The sequence below is a fragment of the Mesoplodon mirus genome, assembly GCF_964341445.2.
Source record: "Mesoplodon mirus genome assembly, chromosome: 19".
NCBI lineage: Eukaryota > Metazoa > Chordata > Mammalia > Artiodactyla > Ziphiidae > Mesoplodon > Mesoplodon mirus.
In genome coordinates this window covers 15,155,326-15,170,845 of record NC_138995.1, presented here as the reverse complement: position 1 = coordinate 15,170,845, position 15,520 = coordinate 15,155,326, and the positions used below count along the sequence as shown (strand labels likewise).

The 15,520-nt window shown below is 48.2% G+C and overlaps 1 protein-coding gene and 1 long non-coding RNA gene across 5 annotated transcripts; one reads left to right on the top strand and one right to left on the bottom strand.

The window, feature by feature from the left end:
- Positions 1 to 900: 900 nt before the first annotated feature.
- On the bottom strand, positions 901 to 15,090 carry DHODH (dihydroorotate dehydrogenase (quinone)). 3 transcript variants are annotated; one of them, XM_082605792.1, is made up of 9 exons: positions 15,043 to 15,090; positions 12,411 to 12,623; positions 10,295 to 10,494; positions 7,865 to 7,947; positions 4,677 to 4,864; positions 3,960 to 4,073; positions 2,797 to 2,950; positions 2,478 to 2,637; positions 902 to 1,990 (listed from the first exon to the last, which is right to left on the bottom strand). In XM_082605792.1, exons 1-9 carry the CDS (start codon positions 15,061 to 15,063, stop codon positions 1,936 to 1,938), a joined length of 1,188 nt encoding a protein of 395 aa, XP_082461918.1. In that variant the 5' UTR covers positions 15,064 to 15,090; the 3' UTR covers positions 902 to 1,935. The 3 variants fall into 3 exon arrangements, with proteins under 3 accessions (XP_082461919.1, XP_082461918.1, XP_082461917.1); XM_082605793.1 differs by lacking the exon at positions 2,797 to 2,950 and having other exon boundaries at positions 901 to 1,990; XM_082605791.1 differs by having other exon boundaries at positions 1,858 to 1,990; positions 2,478 to 2,950.
- LOC309794380 lies at positions 2,687 to 12,504 on the top strand. Of its 2 annotated transcripts, XR_014292035.1 has the most exons (5): positions 2,687 to 2,801; positions 4,207 to 4,286; positions 9,633 to 9,775; positions 11,153 to 12,230; positions 12,392 to 12,504. It is a non-coding gene; the product is annotated as an uncharacterized lncRNA (long non-coding RNA). The 2 variants fall into 2 exon arrangements; XR_014292036.1 differs by lacking the exons at positions 2,687 to 2,801; positions 4,207 to 4,286 and having other exon boundaries at positions 9,135 to 9,775.
- Positions 15,091 to 15,520: the final 430 nt, after the last annotated feature.

The window sequence follows — 15,520 nt, the reverse complement described above, 5'->3', positions numbered from 1 at the left end:
AAGAAAATAGAGTAAGTATAAAGGTAGTCAGGGTTTCCACAGTCAGAGAAGAGAGTTACAAATATGGGAAGGGAAGAAACTAGAATGAAACTTATGGTTTGGGATTGGAATTGAAGGTATCAGTCTGAACTCATGGTTTTCAATACAGAGAGATATAGAAATATAGATGTATGTGTACATGTATATTCCCTAGCTCTATCCCTGGTCAGGGCACTAAGATCCTGCAAGCTGCGCGGTGTGGCCAAAAAAAAAAAATAGTTCTTGGTACTATTCTTCTTGAAACACTTTTATGTGTGTGTGTGATAGATTTTTTTAAAAAGACAGAATAGCTATGGGTATGTGCTTGCATATACAAAGAAAACTGACTGGAAAAATCTAGATGGATACAAAAGTTAACTGTGACTACCTCTGATATGTGGGATTGTTTGAGGGGGGAAGGAGGTAGACAACATTTATTTGGGGGCTATACTGTTTAATTCATGAATAGGTATTATTTTCATACTAAGATTCTTTTTTTTTAAGAGATTATTACCTCTATTTTTTATTATTTATTTATTTATTTATTTATTTTTGGTTGCACCAGGTCTTAGTTGCTGCACGTGGACTCCTTAGTTGCGGCTCCAGGGCTCCGTAGTTGTGGCTCACCAGCTCCTTAGTTGTGGCATGTGGGCTCCTTAGTTGTGGCACATAGGCTCCTTAGTTGTGGCATGCAGACTCTTAGTTGCAGCATGCATGTGGAATCTAGTTCCCTGACCAGGGATTGAACCCAGGCCCCCTGCATTGGGAGCACAGAGTCTTATCCACTGCACCACGAAGGAAGTCCCTAAGATTCTTTTTTAAGAAACAGGAAAAAGATCTTTGTAAAAGACGGCAGGAGACTGACTGTTGGCTTCTTGGCAGAGGCAGTGGGCAGAGGCTGAGGGCTGAGGCCGAGATTCAACGATGAGACAAGGACACATTACCTCTACAGCAGTTACAGGCCTCTCCACAGAGCTCCCAAGAAATTTAAAATCAAACCTGCACTGAGGTGAAGGGAATAAAGGTAATTTCCTATTGGCTGCGAAGGCGTACTGACATCTACAGCACTTCTCAGCCGAGGTTTTCAACCTCCCATCACCATTTGCTTTTCAGTTTTGAAAAGGTTAGCGTTTCTGTTTCTTTAGTTAATGACTAGACCTCTTGAGCCTCTTGTCTAGTGTCTTCAAGCTCCTCGAGAACCTGCCTGCCCAATGGCCCACAAGTCACAGATTTTTAAAGCAGGGGGACAAGCCCATTTTCTGAACTCTGTCTCTCCAAAATTGCCATGTTGAAATCCAGACTGGCAGTATCTCAAAATGTGACCTTGTTTGGAGACAGGGCCTTTACAGAAGTAATCAAGTTAAAATGACCAGCATGACCAGTGTCCCTCCCCACACAGAGGGAAGACCATGTGCAGACACGGAGAGGACGGCCATCCACAGCCCTATTCTTGCAACTTTTATCTAAGTTTGAAATATTTTCAAAATACAGTTAAAATTTTAAACAAAAATAAAGATAGAATGAAAGAGAGTCAAGCTCCTGGGAAGCCCACTACAAATCACGGGGGAGCAGAGGCCTGGAAGGACCTACAGGATCTGGGCAAGAGGGCTGGGATTTAAATCCAGTTTTTAAATGACTTTATTTTACCATGATTTTCCCTCCAAATGTCTAATGTCCTTGTAATATTAAAGGATCCTGGGATTTGAATCTAGAAAGAATCATGGATGCAGTTCCTGTCCGACAAGTGGTTGAACAAAGCCTTGCATTGCTTCTGGTGACCCTCATGCTTGGCTTTTACAGTCCAGCCGGTGGAGGGGCCCCTGTGGTTTGGGCATGTGGTCTCCTCTCTCCATCAGCCACAAAGGCTCGCTTGATTTAGCGGGACGGTTCCAGATCAGGCTTCCCACCGACCCGTCCTCACCTCCGATGATCTGCTCCAGTGGCATCTGTGACTCTGGTAAAACCCTGCTCCCTAGAGAAAGAAAACAAAGCAATTTCAGCAAATGGTAAAGGCCTGGCTCTTACTGGAAGCCCACATTCAACCAGGCTCTGTCTAGTCCGTAACTGTACCTGCCTCGCTCTCCCAAACGCATGCTCATGCCCTGTACAGTGTCTTCACCCTGGAATCTACCCAGGTCTTCAGGCCAGGGAGGGAATCAATTTTAAGTACTGACAGCTCCTGACATCAAGCCAGTGTTACTGGATTAACAGGAATGCCACCAGAACTCCTGGGGCCTATAAACACCATTGCTTTGGAAGTTAATCTTGAATTCCTTGGCACTGTTTGACCTTTGTCAAAAGAGCAACAGGGTAAGTTTCCCCTGCGTTTGGGGTGTACCCCTCAAATGCATTTTCAATGAAGAATAAAGACTGATGAATAGCATCCCCTTGATTTGAGTCATTCTGAGTTGATACCACATTAACTTTGCCTGGTTCAAGCCACAGGTGGCCCCACTCACTTCAAAAGGGCCTCCAGCTCCCGCTTGACTCTGCCCACCAGGGGCGGCCCCTGGTAGGTGAGGGCTGTGTACAGCTGCACCAGGGAGGCCCCCGCCCGGATCTTCTCCAGCGCGTCCTGCCCGCTGCTGACACCGCCAACCCCGATGATGGGAACTCTACCTGCAGAGAAGCACACAGCACACTGTGAGGACGGCTGGGCGACAGGAGAGCCAGGAGCTGTTTGGCTGCAGCCCCGGCCCCCTGCTGAGTGCGGCAGTTCAGGAACCCCGACCGGGCGCCTGAGCCACAGATCTGAAGATAGGGACACCAAATTCTTGCCTTGGGTGAGTGCATACATCTCCCTGATGGTTTGCGTTGATAAATCTCGGAGGGGCTTCCCGCTCAGCCCTCCCATTTCAGAGCGCAGGGCCCCCTGGAGGCTGGCAGGGCGACTCACTGTGGTGTTCGTGACAATCAGTCCATCGATGCCCAACTGCAGTGTGAGACACAGAAAGAGCCCCTCAGTCAGGGCACGACGGACTTGGAGAAGCTTCCCTGGGGGTCTGAGAGAGCAGCCGGGCTGGGCACCCACACCTAAGGCCCCAGAAGCAAGAGCTAGACCAGGCCTCACTCACTATGCTTTCTGGGCAAGTATCAGAGTGAGCCTCAACATGATAGTAGCAGCCATCGCGTACCAACCACCCGTACGGTTCCCCCAGGACACGGTTTAATCCTTAGAACAACTCAATCTAGAGTGTCCTGTCCAAAGCCTCCAGGTAGTAAGTGGTGGAACCAGGATTTCAACCCCGGACTGCCGGGCTCAGTCTGTGTTTGCGCTACTCTCCTAGGACACAGAGACCCAGGGTTAGACTGGAGAAAGACAGAACACTGCAGTCTGACCAAGACTGAAGGATGCACAGCCTTAAAGCCCTTGGTGAAGGAAGAGGAGGGAAGAGGCAGGAGAAAAGGACCCATTCAAACATTTATTGAAACATTTACTTTTTATTTCAGGCATACCTCATTTTATTGCACTTCACTTTATTGTGCTTCACAGGTACTGGTTTTTTTTTTTTTACAAGTTTCTGGCAACCCTGCACTGTCAGATGACGAGCATATTTTCAGTAATAAAGTTTTTTTTTCAATCTGGATTATTATACCTCAAATGTTTTAATAAAACAGAAAATAAGAATAACGTATTTTTAAATTAAGGTATGTACATTTTTTTTAGATGTAATGCTATTGTGCACTGAACAGACTACAGTATAGTATAAACGTAACTTTTATTGCACTGGGAAACCAAAAAGTTCATGTGACTTGCTTTATTGCAGTGGTCTGGAACGGAACCTGCAATATCTCCAAGGTCTATCTGTATATGATAAATTACAACCTGACAGCCCTCGATATAACAGAAAGGAAACCACAAAGACTGCCGTCTGGGCTAACCCAGCTGGCCAGGTGGCCTCTACAGGCAATAAAGGCGTCCCCCAGGCACCGACCCTCACCTCTCTCACCACACTGGCAATATCCTCCTTGTCCTGGGCCGTGAGGTCAGGAGCGATCTTCACCAGCACGGCTGGCTTGTGCGCTACCTTCAGGGCATCCCTCTGCTGCAGCACCTAGAGCAACATGGGGCCAGAGATCGGGACCCCCGAGACTGCAGTTGACAGTATAACCGTGACCTGCAGCCGCAGATCAGTGTGTTTTCACACTAGCTGTCAGAATAAAACACCAGCAATTTCTCCTTTTCAGGAAACACCGCTCTCAATTATGCAAAAGACCCCATCAAGTCAGAGCTGATTCCACTCTCTTGAACCAAGGGATCCCCAAGAGTGAGTCCTTAATGTCATTGGCATTGGCTAATATATCAAGGTTTATTTAGACTTTTGTTCCTAAAAGACACAGCAAATACTGTCACAAGCACGGTTTAATGAAAAGTCATTCTATCATTCATTCAATGTGCTAGATGCTAGGGACGGGGTGGTAAATGAGAGATGTGGTCCCTGCTCTCACCGGACGTTGTGGGTTGACAGCAGGGATAGATAACTGAGCAGCTGACTAATACTGAGCACAGTGTTATATAGGGAATCAGAGGGAAGCAAGGGGTCCTAACTGGTCCAGGTCTTAAGGACAACTCCTCGATAGTGGATAGCAACGCTGAAGCTTTGCCCCAGAAGGTGAGCAGGTAGGACAGGCTGGTGGAGCAGGATGTAATTGCCCACCTTGGTCAGCAGGCGGCGCAGCTCGGCCTTTCCCTGAAGGCTCCTCAGCCCAGCCGTGTTGGGACTGGACACATTGACTACCAGGTAGTCAGCCAAGGGGCCCAGGACTCGAACCCCCTCTGCGTAGTCCGAGGCAGCGTCCACCGAGGTCTTATTCTTCCCCAGGTTTATTCCCAGTGGCAGCCCATCTGTAAATATCACTGGTCAGGATTTTGTCCCCACTCACCGTTTCCTGTGCAACATTTTGAAGCCGTCCTTGACCGAAGAGCCCACGAACAGCCTCACAGGCTTTCCAGCTCCAAATGTGACCTTTCCCGCGCCAGCTGACAAACGCTGACCTATGCACTGCGCTGTTGCCTGCGGGCCAAGAACCGCGCCCTCCACCTTCATCTGCGCAGCCGTGTTTGGGCAGCTCCTAGGATGTTTTACAGCTTTGTGCCCTTTTTCTTTTTTAAAATTTAATGGAAAATGGAGAAATTAGGAGTGCAAATACTAGTGTTTAAAAAGGTAGAGCTCGGGGCTTCCCTGGTGGCGCAGTGGTCGAGAGTCCGCCTGCCGATGCAGGGGACACAGGTTCGTGCCCCGGTCTGGGACGATCGCACATGCCGCGGAGCGGCTGGGCCCGTGAGCCATGGCCGCTGAGCCTGTGCGTCCGGAGCCTGTGCTCCGCAACGGGAGAGGCCACAATAGTGAGAAGCCCGCGTACCGCCCCCCGCCCCTCCCAAAAAAAGTAGGGCTCGTAAATGAAATACGACTGAGAAGAGACAGAAGTCAATAGCATGCCACAGGGGCAACTGTTTACTCTCAGGGCTGCCTGTTAGACTTGGGTCACGTGACTGGGTGTGCAGTCGTGAAGAAAAAGCAAAATTAAAGGATATGTATAATATACTGGAAAATATTTTCGATTCTCATGCCTAAAATGTAGAGGCATAACGGTTTTATAATTTCCATTCTCTGAGAAGGGACTCCCCCTTGTAACTAGGGTGACCACACATCCCAGTGCTCCCAGGGCAGCCCTGAATACTCCTGTAGCCTGGGCATAATTATTCATGCCTGCATCCCTTCCACTCTCAAAAGTGTTGTCTCAGTTTGCACAGTAAGTAATATGGTCACCTTACTTTAAAATCCAGGGAATTATCACCTGACTTGTATTTTCGACTTTCAGTGTGTTTCTGAAATGTATTTTTCTATGTGTGAAAGCAAGGGCTTGTCTGTACTTGACTTCTCCTAAGATACTACCTTATCTGCAAAGGCTAAAGTATATCCATGGTACCACCTGCTTTTTCCAGCTAACTGGGACGTCCAGTTAGCTCACAAAACGTATGTCAGGTCAGGGAGGATCACAGAACAACACCCAGTACTGCTAACTACCTTCTCATACCGTAACTGCAGTCACCTGTTTTATCATCAACGTGAAAGCAAATGAGATTCGTGTCACTCACTCCATGGGTGGAAGGGAGGGGAGGGGTTTAGCATCCAATTAGACAAATTATATATCAAGGTCTCCAAGCCTCCCAAATCAAGTGAAGATGGTTTGGAAACTGTAATTCTTTTCCACACAGGTAAACTGGCTTAATAGAGAATATCACTTTCATGTAGCCAGTGGATCTTTCATTAGTAGTCATTTGCCCCAAATGACAAGATTTTGGAGTTAGACAAAAATTGCTGAGTTACTCTATCCGCAAAGGGCACCATAGCTCATAACACAACTCATGTTGCTTGGCATGATGCTAGCAATAAGCTGTCTTCAAGGCTTCCAGCTGCCGGTGAACGCTATGTGCAGAGCTCTGCTATGGGATTTTGTCTCACTCCAACAAATGTTACACCACAGTGGGGGGTGAGGGACGGACAAGGGAGAACAGGGGAGAAAAGTGGTATAAGGGGCACTGTGAACAGTTAAAAGAAGGAAAGGGAGACAAGAAGGCAGGAGAGTATCACAAACCATGAAAGTCCTATCATGACTTTCAAAGCCCACAAGTGGCAAGGTCTACAGTATAGCAGGGTCTGGTTCTGCCAAAGCCAGGGAATTCCAAACAAGGTCATTTCCTACTCCCCAAATCAGAGATTGCTAACTGCCCCGGCCCTTTCAATCTCGCATTCAGAAATGAATCCAGTACCGCAGGTTTTTCTCATCTCACCACCAGGACATCCAATGAGGCTAAACTCCTGGAAGGAGTTCCAGAAAGGCCCACCAAGGAAGATGGCCGCAACCCCACGCAACCCTAGAGGACACCTGGGAAGGTACAGAGAGGATGGCATGGTGCCAAGACCACTATGTTCACCCCAAGGGACAGCAAGGCAGAGAGCCCCAGGGAAGGAGCATCAGCACCTCCAAAGGCAGCCTTCAGAAATGCATGGTGTGGACTTCCCTGGTGGCACAGTGGTTAAGAATCTACCTGCTAATGCAGGGGACACCGGTTCAAGCCCTGGTCCAGGAAGATCCCACAGGCCGCAGAGCAACTAAGCCCGTGCACCACGACTACTGAGCCCGCGTGCTGTACCTACTGAAGCCCACGCGCCTAGAGCCAGTGCTCCGCAACAAGAGAAGCCACTGCAATGAGAAACCCATGCAATGCAACAAAGAGTAGCCCCTGCTCGCTGCAACTAGAGAAAGCCCTAATGCAGCAACAAAGACCCAATGCAGACAAAAATAATGAATTTTTAAAAAATGCATGGTGTTTCCAAATAAGTCATGAAGGATATTTTCCCCAATGCCGGGAGTAGTTATCTCTGAGTAGGGAAGAGTGTGAGTAATTTTAATGTTCTTCTTTATGCTTCCCTGCATTTACTAACACTTCTATAATTAGCATTCATTATTTATATAATGGGCAAAAGGACAACAGAGCAGGATGTAGGAAGATGGCGCCCAAGCCCTGCTCTCATCTTAACTGCCTACGTGATCACAGAGCAGCCACTCTGCACTGCTTACTTCCAAGCTGTCCCAGTTTGACACAGGTTACATAACGAGGCAGGAACTAAGTGTATCTTTGCTCAATTGCGAAATTCAGTTAAGAGCTTGGAGGGTGTGATGGAGCCAGGAACATTCCTCTAGCAGAGGAGCCCTGAGTTCCATACTGTTTTTTCCTATTGTTCAATCATGTTCATTTCACTAGGAATGTTCCTGACTTTCTCCCACAAGTTTCCTTCCAACAGCTGAAGAACAGCCCTCTAAGGCAGGCCCCCTTTACCTTCTGTGAGCCTGGCCTGCGTCTGCTGTCTGGCCCGTAACCTGTGTTCCACCGCTGAGAGTCCATGACTGTTGAATCCGTACCTGTAGCACAGAAGAGCGTTAGGGAGGAGATAAGGTTAGAGCCCTCAGGCAGAAAGCAAAGACTCTGGAGGGATGGCTCCATGGCCATTTTCAACATATACTTATGATGTAAAAACCAAAGAAAAAACTCAGAGTCAGTTCTTAGACTTTTAAAGTCTAAATACCCCTGGAAGTCCTAGAGAACTTGCCAGAACACCATCAAATACAAAGGGAAAGATTAAAATTTGCCAACAAGCCACTTAGCCAACTAGCACTGTAAACAGCCCAGACCTGTCTGGACCCAGCCCACTCCTCCTTCCCACCCACTGCTCCCACCCTGCGGGGCCCTCACCGCTCTGATGACCCATCTTCCCACCTCCTGCCTGTGCCCCACGAACACGCCTTCTGGAACCCATCCTGCCGCTCCATTCCCCCATCCTTCCTACCTATTAAATCACCCTCTTCCCGGCCCAAGTCAAATGCACCCTCTCCTCCTCGCATAAAGCTCCCAGCCACAAATGATCCCTCACCTCCTGGCATTCATGGAGCACTCTGTACCTATCTTTCTCCTAGCTTGGGATGTATGTATATGCTTCAGTTCCCCTACTGGGTTACAGTCTTCTCGAGGACAAGGGACACACCTCCTCCCTCACCTGCCACTAGACACTCCACAAAGGCTGGGCCTCGTCCCTCTTGCTCATCTCTACGTCCCCAGCCCCACTGTGGGTTGTTGGCCTAATGGCCATCCCCACTCCCTTCCTCCTTGCCTGTGGAACCCAGCTCCCTTGACACAGGGTGAAAATGCCAATGACTCCTTTCCCAGCCTCGCTGGCAACTCAAGCATGAACTTGAGATGGAGCCTGGTCACTGAGACACAAGGTGATGCCTACCAGGGAGCTTCTGGGAAAATATCCCCCCCCATATCCACACTTCCTTTCTCTTTCTGCTCTCTGATGTCCTCATGCGAGGACGTATGCTTGCAGCTGGGGTAGGCATCTTAAAGACGAGAAGGGAAGGCCCACAGAGGTTGGCCCAGAGTACTGACGCCACCCTGCTGCTCAACCAACCCTAAAACTGCCGACTTCACCCGTTATGAGAAGAAAATAATAACAAACGCCTATTGTTTAAGCCACTTCGTTACTTGCGGCCAAAAACACCTAACAGGTACATGTAGTTGTTGACTCATGTTCATTCAGCACCCACCCTGTGCCAGGCAGAGCAGGGAGCCTGGGCACACAAGTGCTTGGAGCTCAGGCCCGGCTCTCTTGTGCCACTTCTCACCCACGGGACTCTGCCAGGCACTGTCAGCCTGGGACCTGCAGTTACTTGTGGCAGCCGAATCATAAACAAATATTTTTTGCCCCAACATTCTGAAGATATTGATCCCAGCCTACAGGGGAAAGGTCAATAACTCGATGTCTAATGCTGGAAATTTTCCCCGAAACAAGCACGATAAAGCAGGACGTGCAGCCAAATAAACCTTCCACACGTCAGTCTCCCAGGAGGCCCTTCATGATCCCAAAGGTGCTACCAACGCCCCCAACGAGGCTCTCAAAACTCTGTTACCGAAAAGAAGGAACTTCTTCACTCTCTGGGTTAGCTGTAGTGAAAACTGCCCAGGGCTTACAAAGAGAAGGGCTTCACACAGTCTAGAAGGACCTCTCTTCCTAAAAGCAGCTGTTTATGTTGATTATTAAATTTCCCAGTTACTAAAGGCTGGAGCTGTGCTGTCAGGTGCAAGAGCCACTAGCCATGTGTGGCCACTGAGAGTGAAGCCTGGCCAGTCCAAGGCAAGAGTGCTGTAAGGAAAACGTGCTGGATTTCGAAGACGTGGTACAAGTGAAAGAAGGTAAATAGCCCGTCATTTTTATATTGCTTATATATTAAAATTATGATAGAGTATATTAAGTATTTATAATTAAGTAGTATAATAAATGACTATTACAAATAATAATTAAATAGAATATATTATTAAAGTTAATTTCACCTGTTTCTTTTTGCTATTTTATTGTGGCTACTAGAATATTTTACATTACATATAGGGCTCATATGATATTTCTACTGGACAGAGCCGGGCAAGGACACTGGAGTAACAATGTGGAAAAAGCACAAACTCTAAAGTCAGATAAGCCAACATCCGTTCCCAAGTTCTCCCGCTTCTGATCTCGTGACTGTAGCTAAGTCGTGTAGCTCTCTTAACCTCATCGTGTATACGCGTTAAACTGAAATCATAAAACCTGCTTTTACGCCCGCACAGAGTAGATGCTCAACATGGTTCCAGAACATTCCAAATGACAGAAAAATGTCCACACTGTATGGCAGGAAAAACACCCTGAGTGTCCTGCTGGGAAGAAGGCTGCTCACCTACCTGTTAATGATGGCTTGGTCCTCAGGGAGGCGGAAGACCCTGGGTCTGGGGTTTCCTTCCTGAGGTTTTGGGGTAACACTGCCTATCTCAACAAAACCAAAGCCCATCTTATAAAGTCCATCCACAGCTTCCCCATGCTTGTCAAATCCTGCAGCAATTCCTACTGGATTTCGGAATTTATGGCCCAGGACTCTCACTTCCTAGGGAGAAGGAGACAAAGTCACAGGCACACAAGGCTATGTTGGTGTTTCTCAAAGTGTGGTCCACGGCACACCTACATCAGAATCACCTGCTTGTTAAACATCAGATCCCAGGGCCCATCCCCGGACTAAGGAATCAGAAACTTTGGGGGAGGGTGGGGAAGAATGGAACTCTGAGGGAATCTGTTTTTAACAGTGCTCTCCAGGTGATTCTGATGCCAGCCGGAGTTTGAGAACCATCGGGCTTTATCATCACTGAGGAGAAAAACAGTGTTTCCACCATGGGTTGAGCAGGAGATAGGTGCTGCCTTTCCCAATTACGGTGAAGAACTGTACCTTCTTATCCACTATTTAGCCCCTAGATGGTGCTATTCTGAAACAGGCAGCAAAATCCTTTAATCTTAGTAAGTCAGCCCCCCGCTGTGTCCCTCCTCAGCCGGGTGATACCAAGGCCCAGCAGTGTCCTCGCGACTCCAGTGCTCGACCGAGCAGCACTGATTGCTGGGCCCCAGAACGAGGCTGGGCTGGAAGCAGGTTCTTCCCTGGCAGACATGGGGCGGATTCCTGATTGTTCTCTATGATGAAAGTGACTGGGGCCTAATTACTGGTCAGGTCTAGCCTAACTCCTGAGTGACTTAGTATTCGCACCCTGATCTAGCCAACAAATCTAGAAGCAAGACAAATACGTTAAAATGTGGGAAAGGAATCGGGATATCATAAAGTCAGCAGTTGCCAACAGAATCGTCACTGTCAGCTGATATGGCAGGAAAGCCTTTGCCAGGACTAGCAAGGACCTCCAAGGGTGGCACCATCTGGTGTTGGAAGCAGGAGGAAGCAAGGCTGCCCCAAGGAGGGGAAGAAGAGATGGCAGTGAGTGTGTGCATGCGGTGCCTCAGGGACTGGGAGGCTGAGAAGGTGGCCACACTGGGGGCCCTGGGGGCCGTGCTCCAGGACGGGTCTCTCGGCCCCGGCTGCTCGACAGGCTCCCTGGGCAGCCTTCAGTCCTCAGGCCCAGAGAAGACAGTCAAATGGGGCTGGCACCAAACCAGAGCATCTGCGTACAGGTCTCCCTCACTTTTCTGAAGTTCTCTTTATGCCACTTTGCTTTTACGAAAGACCTACATTTGTACCTGTTTTCTCTAACCAATAGGAATCCAAAGAGGATTTTCACTTTTACAGAAAAAGGTGCCACATGTGCTCAAAACTGCAGGATGGGAAGTGAAAGGGATTCTAAGACAAAAACGGAAAATGTAGAGAAGGCCCCTTTGATTGATAGCAGTGACCCTTCCCCAAAAAGGTCTGAGTGCTTCTTGTTTGTGTTTTCTTCATGTTCACATCATTCTAATGTTCCCCATTTGGTAAGAAGTCTCCTAAATGGAAACTGTCTGGACTTGCACGAGGATGTAGATTCTGGGAGGATGTGGACTCCTGCACTTTGTTCACTGCAGAAACCCCAGCACACAGAAGAGTAAGGGGACACGGTGGGGCCCCTGTGTTGAATGCAGGACAGAATGAGGTTGGGACAGGAGTCGTATGCTTTCCTCAAAGGGCTTGGCTAGACATGCCTACATCACATTAGATGTTAGTGATGCTGGCATGCTTCCCTTTTCAGCAGAGGTGAACACTGAGCTACCCGAGACCTCCGCGAGGCAGGATGGCAGCTAACGGACGGATGCTGAGCCAGACTCCATGGGTTTGATTCCTGGCTCAGCCACTTCCTAGCTGTGTGCATTTGGGTAAGTCACTTAACTACTCTGCACTTCAGCGTTCCTGATCTGTAGATAGGGATGACGGTTTGGGGTGGGGGGCTAATTTGGGACTCTGGTTTTCAAAAGGATCAGCCCCAGCTAAATAAATTAGGGAACTTTGACCTTGACCCTCGTATCTATCGCACAAGGTGTTACAGGAGTACCTACCAGCATGTCAGAGTCTTGAAACGTGGCACGAGGAAGGAGCCCCAGGGAGGTGACGTGAACAGCCAGCCTGTGGGCTGCCTCAGGGTCCAGCAGCCCCTGCAGAGCTGGCATCAAGTGGTCCGCGTAGAAACGTTCATCCCCTGTGGCCGTCAGGTAGGAGGCAAAGAGAAGTCCTCCACCCCCCAGGATCACCATGGCATCCTGGGCCCGCTTCTGGAAAAAAGAGCCAATGGGGCCCCCTCAAGGCTAGGCTGTAGCACCTTCTCTGAACCCTTTACACGATTTACACACACACAGAGGACATAACATGCAATGATATCCATGGCCTTCTGCTAACGCTGGTCTCCTTGGGTTCTTGCTCACGTATTGCCTCTACAGTCAGAGGCTGTATCTGCACTTCTGCTGACACGCACTCCTCTAGCCCTGAAGGACTCCAGGCCAGGGATTTCAAGAGGGCCAAGGCTTCCCTGGTGGCGCAGTGGTTAAGAATCTACCTGCCAATGCAGGGGACATGGGTTCAATCCCTGGTGCGGGAAGATCCCACATGTCGTGGAGCAACTAAGCCCGTGCGTCACAACTACTGAAGCCCGCACGCCTAGAGCCCGTGCCCTGCAACGAGAAGCCACCGCAATGAGAAGCTCGCGCACCGCAACGAAGAGTAGGCCCCACTCGCCGCAACTAGAGAAAACCCGCGTGCAGCAACGAAGACCCAACGCAGCCAAAAATAAATAAATTAAATTAGATATTAAAATTTTTAAAAAAATCTTTAAGACGGGCAGTATTGCCCCCTAGGGACATGTGGTGGGCACCCGGAGGAGAATGTTAATAGATTTGGTGAGCAGGAAGTCAGTAAAGTCAGAACTATCCCTATCATGTGTGACTTTTGAACATCCTACTGACATTCACTAGGTAAAAATATCTGTTCATATTATCTGAGCCTAGAAATGCAAACTCGATATTTCCCCACATAAACACAATCTCCTGTGTGGTTTTCATCTGTATTGACTTTCCAGGAACGCAATTACCTTGTAGATTGAGGGATGACTATACTGTTTTGCACAGAACATTACCAAGAATCACTCACGGTTTCAGAAAATCCATGTGGAATGGTTCAGTGCTTTGCTTAGAAGTTTGACAATAAAACATTCCTGTGGCACTAGAATTTCTAAGTAGAGGCTTAAACACCTGACTCAATACCTAGGTGACTCACGCCCTAATATTTATGGGTTGAAATACATATTATTTTATTATAAATTTATTTCTCCTTTATATTCCAGTTAGGACATTATGTTGACTTTTTAAAATTATATATAGAAAGATTACATTATACATAAATTCCACTTCAGGATAATAAAGAGGGTTGCAAAAAAAATTTTTTTTAAAGGAGCATCAGGTCTTTTTAAAAAATTTTATTAAAGTATCATTGATTTACAATGTTGTGTTAATTTCTGCTGTACAGCAAAGTGTACAGTTATACATGTATATATTCTTTTTCATATTCTTTTCCATTATGGTTTATCACTGGATATTGAATATAGTTCCCTGTGCTATACAGCAGGACCTTGCTGTCTATCCATTCTACATATAATAGTTTGCATCTGCTAGTCCCAAACTCCCAATCTTTCCCTCCCCCACCCCCCTCCCCCTTGGCAACCACAGGTCTGTTCTCTAGAGAGCATCAGGTCTTCTTGGATCAAGCTCAAACATCGCTCATAATATTTTTCTCTAATTATCACTGCCCAATGCTGTCCCTCACTCATTCATTCATTCAATCATTCAGCACATAATGACTGTGCACTCAAGGATGGGCTACAGACCGAGTCCCTGCCTTTACGAGGAGTACAACCTCAGGAGGAGACAGAAATCAATGATCATGCAAACATATAACTGTGACAAAGCTATGAAGAAAAAAGTAAGAGAAGAACCTAACTTAAGGAGGTAGAGAAAGCCTTCCTTGACCAAGTGCCTTAAAGCTGATATTCAAAGGATAAATAGAAGTTAATTAGGCGGCAGGGCGGGGCGGTGTAAATGCTCTCTCCACTCTTGGCGGCAGAGGAGAATGAGATGCACCCAGGTGATTTTAGTTTTGTTCCCTGAACAAGGAAGTGACCTGATCGGATTTGCCTTTAGGGTCACTCCTAGCCGTCAACATAGATCTAGTTTTCATTTTTCTCGCTTCTCCTCCAGGATATTGTAGGAATGCCCCTTATGTTGATCAACAGATTTCTGAGCGCCGTTACAAAGACCCTGCCCTAAACTTTTATCTAAAAGGGTTGGCACCATGTTTTACTGTAATTTCATTCTAGGTTGGATGCTGCACACACTGCTAGGCGATCCTGTGTTCACTAAGCGCCCTGTGCCTGGCTCAATAAAGGCCCACGTGCGCTGACACAGATCGGCATCTACTCCGTTTACACGTGCCGTTTACAGTGACCACGTACATGTGTAAATGCACACGCATGATCATTTGCAGGTGTCCCCAAAGACACACAAACGTGCCAAAGAGGCCCACCCACTCGGAGCCGCCTCCCGTCCACACCTCGCCCAGGCTAGCCCTCCCTCCATCCTCCCCCCGCCTGCCTTCCCGCAAGTTCTCTCCTCGCAGCTGCAGGGCCGCACCAGCTGAACTCACTTTGAGCTGTCTCCACGCCATGCTCCTTCCGCCACTGGGCCCGCCTCTGTCTCGTTTCCATTGGAGAAGATGGCGGTGACTCCTCTAGTCTCCGCCCCTCCAGCTTCCGACTCACCAATCGCTGGGCAGGAGGGTTGGGGCGGGGCCCTCTCCGCGGAGGGAAAGGCCCCGCTCCGCCCCGGGAGTCTGGTTGGGCGCTCACGCGCCGGCGCAATCCTGGTGTGCAAGCCTCTTTAGCCCGTCAGCCAGCCAGTCCGCCCGCTTGCCTCCTGGCGTCTTCGCTGCGCTTTGCAGAGGCTCAAAGGAATCTGGTTGGGTCGCTGCGCAGAGCTTTCCTGCATCCTGCAATCTGGAGAAAAGACTAACTGTATGTTGATTCTTCGATTCTAAGCAACACTCACCAGTTTTTTTTTATCATTTAAGTTAAACATGCTATTGATAGTGTTTGTGCTTTAGATAAGGCATGGATTGAGTATAT